The 5,113-nt window shown below is 26.9% G+C and overlaps 1 protein-coding gene across 1 annotated transcript; it reads right to left on the reverse strand.

Moving 5' to 3' along the window:
• Positions 1 to 254: 254 nt before the first annotated feature.
• LOC107608100 (uncharacterized) lies at positions 255 to 1,438 on the reverse strand. Its single transcript, XM_016309992.3, has one exon. The coding sequence runs from the start codon at positions 1,313 to 1,315 to the stop codon at positions 485 to 487; it is 831 nt and encodes a 276-aa protein (XP_016165478.1). The 5' UTR covers positions 1,316 to 1,438; the 3' UTR covers positions 255 to 484.
• Positions 1,439 to 5,113: the final 3,675 nt, after the last annotated feature.

Genomic DNA, 5,113 nt, shown 5'->3' on the forward strand with positions numbered 1-5,113 from the left:
AATATTTAAGTCAATTAAACTATTTTTTATCTTTTGAAAAAGTACTACTAATTCTTTTATAAAAAGTTTGGAGGGGACCATGGTCCCTTGTCTGAACTAAGCTCCGCCCCTGATTGTAATTATATCTTTATATTATTGCTTACTACTATTTTTGTGAAAATAGATTGTTAGAATAAATGAAATTGTATAAATTTATTTATTCTTTTATAGCTTTCTAATGTTGTTCTATCTTGTTTATGTGATTGGATTATGACTTTAATTGAAAAACATTATTAAAAATATTGTACGTAGGACTAGGACTTGGTCTTAATTTGTGCATGCAACCACATAGTGAAAAATTGCATTGCATATTGGATATTACAACTAAACTAAGTTATTAATAAACAGAAAGAAAAAAAAAAAAAAAGACCTACAAAATAACTATGCCTCCCTTGAAAAGAAAAAACGAAAAAAAAAAAAGATAATAATGATTATTGGTAATTAATTAAACCATGACTAATTGCCTTTGAGCTTCAATTCTTAGATCCTGCTTCATCCTTCTTATGAAATCTTCAAATTTCTTGTTCAATTCTTCTGTGCTTAACATGTTACTCTCTTCTTCTTCCTCTTCTTCTTCTTCTTCAAAGTTTCCTTCACTCAGAAATTGATCATCACTTTCTGATACATTTTCTTCATCTTCTTGTTCTGCATCATCAAATAGTTCATTATTTTCTTCTTCTTCATGAAGCTTCTTCTCCTCTTCTACTTGTTCATCATCATGATCATGATCATGATCATGATGATGTTCTTCATCTACCACAATGATCTGCTCAACAATGTTACCATCATCTTCAGCTTCTTCTTCTTGTTCTTCATCATATTGCTTGATTTCTAATACTTCATCATCCTCTGCTACAATAATATTATGCTCTTCAATAACAGTTTTCTCCTCCATCATCATCATCACTTCTTCTTCTTCTTCTTCTTCTTCTCCTACTTCTTCACCATACTTAACAGAATCTTGATCATCATGATCTCTTGATCCAGAGAAAGATCTTGTGATCCCAACAAAGACAAGGAGCCCATTGCAGAGTAGAAACATGGAATTCTTGTCTATGTTGTGTGTGAAAAGTTGGAATGGGAATGTTGACAAGTAGAATTTGAAGTAATGCAAGAAAACATGTAATGAAGAAGAAGAAGAAGAAGGTGATGAAAACAATATGAATGAACAAACAGATAAAGACACCAAAACTTGTGTAATCTTAAACACATTTTGATGACACTTTATGCTTTCTGTCACACAAGATGCAATCTTTTGGTACTTTATTTGATCCATATTGTGATGATTTGATATAATATAAGATATGGGAAATTAAATTAAATAAATTAAAACCAAGCTAAGGAAGGTTGGTTTTAATTTTTTTTTTTTTTTAATTTCCAATTTGGTGAAGTGGTTGGTGATATTGAATTTGAGTGCTATGAGCGGGTTATATATATAGTGGTGGGTAGCTATATATGTATGATTAATTTTTTGTGATTTTACTAAAATGACCCTCTATGAGTGTGTGGCAAATTATTGTTATCGTTATTGTTATAAAAAAATCGGTTTTATTCTAGTTTGGTAAGAAATTTAAAAATAATCGATTTATTAATATGTCCAATAATAATACAATACGTAAGTGTTTTTACAAAAAAAACTTTTTACGCGTTTTTACGGGACATCCTTCTTATATATGTATGATTAAATTTTTTTGTGATTTTACTAAAATGACCCTTTATGAGTGTGTGGCAAATTACTGTTATTGTTATTGTTATAAAAAAAATTGGTTTTATTTTAGTTTGGTAAGAAATTTAAAAATAACCGGTTCATTAATATATCCAATAATAATACGATACATAAGTGTTTTTACAAAAAAAAAATTTTACGCGTCTCTATGGGAACATCCTTCTGATATATGTATGATTAATTTTTTTGTGATTTTACTAAAATGACCCTGTGTGAGTGTGTGGCAAATTATTGTGAGGCAGATGGCAACGTTGGATGATGTTGTGCTAAAGTCTCATCACCTGCTCTTCAGGGATTTTGTCATAGAATGAAGATAGAAAAATAGTTATATAATTGAATTGAATGGTAAGTAGTGGCCAATTTTCAAATCACTATTTGCCCCCACAAATTGGCAATGGTTATCTTCATTGTTCACCTCTTTGAGTTGGACTTGTCATGTATGTGGCAATCTTATGAGGTTTGAATTACAATGGTAATTAAAAATTATTAGATATTTTATGGTGAGTGTTAAGTTAGATAGTTTAATAATCACTTAAGTAATGATATGTGTTAAGTGGTGGGTGTGTGTGTTTGTGTATTTGGATTTGTGTTTTATTTCATAAAAATATGTTGGTGATGTTTTGTTGAATATCTAAACTTGAACGTGTTAGCGACAAAACAATAAAAAAATGTTGTATCAAAGTTAGTTTAATTTAAAATTTAATTTTAATATATTGTTAGTGTAAAATAATTTTATACATGTATTTAAATATATAAAAATACAGTATTAACAAAAAATAACTTTTTTATTACGCATAAATAATCATTTAAAAAAATAAATATGGTTAGATAATTATATAAAATATTTTATAATATTATTATATATATCAAAATTAATCTTTTTAAATTTAAGTGGCAAAACATGTTGATTTGGACTGACAAAAAATAACATAAAAGATTTGCAATGACAAAAAATTTATACTTACAAAAAAATTATCATTTCTATAAAAGTTTTAAAATACTAACAAACCTATATCCATGATGAAAATTTATGTTTGATATTTTTGTTTCTCAAAATCTATTTATAAAATTAATTTCCTTCATTTATAATTAAATTTATCAGTATTCTAAACTTTCATAAATAAAAACGGTGCCAATCATCAAATTCAACCCATCTTAATTACCTGATACATAGTAATTAAAATTTAACATACAGCTCAAAATCTAATACTGCATTATTGCTTCTATATCAATCCAAATGATTTGGCTAGTTTATAGTTGATTATTCAAACTTTCTTATAGTTTCTGGGAATTTACATGATGATTAAGTATTTTGGTACAAGAATAATTCATGATTATTGTCACGGAAGGAGCATTCTAAGTCATTCAAGAAAACATTACAAACATAATACTTTAATTTAATTGTTAATGTTAATGTCAATGTTTATTATTATTAATTTTCTACAGCACCTAACAAGAACTACAAATGTTGTCGAAACTACACGCAGAGAAAAAGGATAGAATAATAGATAATGTCAAAAAAGAAAATTTTAAGATAAATAGATAAGTATTGGATTGGAAAAAGTATATAAAGCTTGGAGAACCTGGTTCCCTATCTAATCTTTTTACAACATCGATCATAGGACTTTTAATTTTCAGTTCTATTATCTATATATTTTAAAGTACCATATTCTTACATGACAAGGAAGGGAATGAATGGGATATGTATGTAAAAGAAACTTTGGAACCCTCTCTTTCTTTTCCTTTTTTCCTTTTTGTTTTTTTGTTTTTTTGTTTTTTGTTTTAGTTTTTTTTTTTTATTTATTTTGTTAAAAACAACCAAGATAAATATATAAAAAAAATAACCGAAATTCTCGGCATATAATAATAACTTCCACAATTAGTAATGTTTATAATAAATAAAAGTGTTAGTTTCACATTTTACTAAATATTATTAAGGACATAGTGTAATATTTTTTTACTACAAAAAATATTAGAATAACAATCGATTTTAACAATAAATAAAATTGATTGCTAATAGCAATCGTTTAGGAATTGAAATACTAGTCGCCATTTAACGACCGATTTTGTTAGCAATTGATATTGTTTAGTATGAGTTTGGTATTCTTGATTGAAAATCGTTCGTCGCTAAATCGATCGTTATGCTGATAATTTTTTGTAGTGTCTAAATTTTAGAGAAAATATTGGAATAATTTTCTTTCTTTTTTTTTTAAATAATATGTGCAATATGTTATCTAATTGCATGGTATTTCCTAAGAAATTAAATTAAACATATAATGTCACCTATAATTTGATGTACTACATGTACTCATAGGAGATTCTAGAGATAACACATATATGAGGTCTTTTCAGATATACATTGAGTCATTGATTCACATCCAAAACTTAATCTTTTCCTATTTTTCATCCTAAAATTACGGAGACAAAAATAAAGCACATAAAATCATAAGAAAAATAGAACCTCCTTGATATTTTTCCGTGGCCTTCGGCTTTTATGCTCTCTATAATTTCATTTCACAATATAAAGTCAAATAAAATCCATCCAACAAACATATTCTGCCAAATAAAAAAAAAATGTTGGTTTCACTTTCACCCTAAAGCCTAACTTAAAAGTCAAAGTTGCCTCACCCTAAATCTATTTTCACTGTTAACAATTAACATGTCTGAATCATTTACCTTTTTTATTTTTTTTTATATTTTTGGTCATGGGTATGGGCTAGGAGGACCCAACCTACATACCTTTTCTATTTTCTTTACCTATTTTTGGTATGGACGAATCATCCACATTTTCCAAAAACAATGGGCTTTTTATTTTTTAATATATTTTGGTCATAACGAACATCCATTTAACTTACGTTTTTTAGCGGACCTCATTAAAAATTAACAGGCCCATAACCAAAAAGAGCCCTAACAAAAAGCATGGGCCAATACCCAAGAAAAAGCGTAAGCAGTATTGTTCAAAAAATAAAAAGAGCCAAATTTACCAACCAAAAAAAAGAGCCAAATTTTGATGAGTGAAAAAATAAATTAAAAGTAATCATCATAATTAAAATATCAAATTATATTCCAACATGTAATTTATACGTGCTAATTTTAGTGACTAATTTTAGTGTACATGTAACATAATCGTTAAAACAATGCTGTAAACTCAAATATGAAAACTTTTACCCTATTTTTGTCCCAAACCAAAACCTATTTTTTATCCATAACAAACATAACATCTCCATTTTGCATTCTTTATTTCTTTTCACTTCAACATTTTTCTTCTTATTCTTTCAACAAAAAAAAGCATATTGCGGTTTAGCATTAATAATAATAATAATAATAAACATTTAGTTTTCTTTAATT

This window comes from Arachis ipaensis, chromosome B7 (assembly GCF_059453495.1).
Source record: "Arachis ipaensis isolate K30076 ecotype BB chromosome B7, ASM5945349v1, whole genome shotgun sequence".
Lineage (NCBI taxonomy): Eukaryota > Viridiplantae > Streptophyta > Magnoliopsida > Fabales > Fabaceae > Arachis > Arachis ipaensis.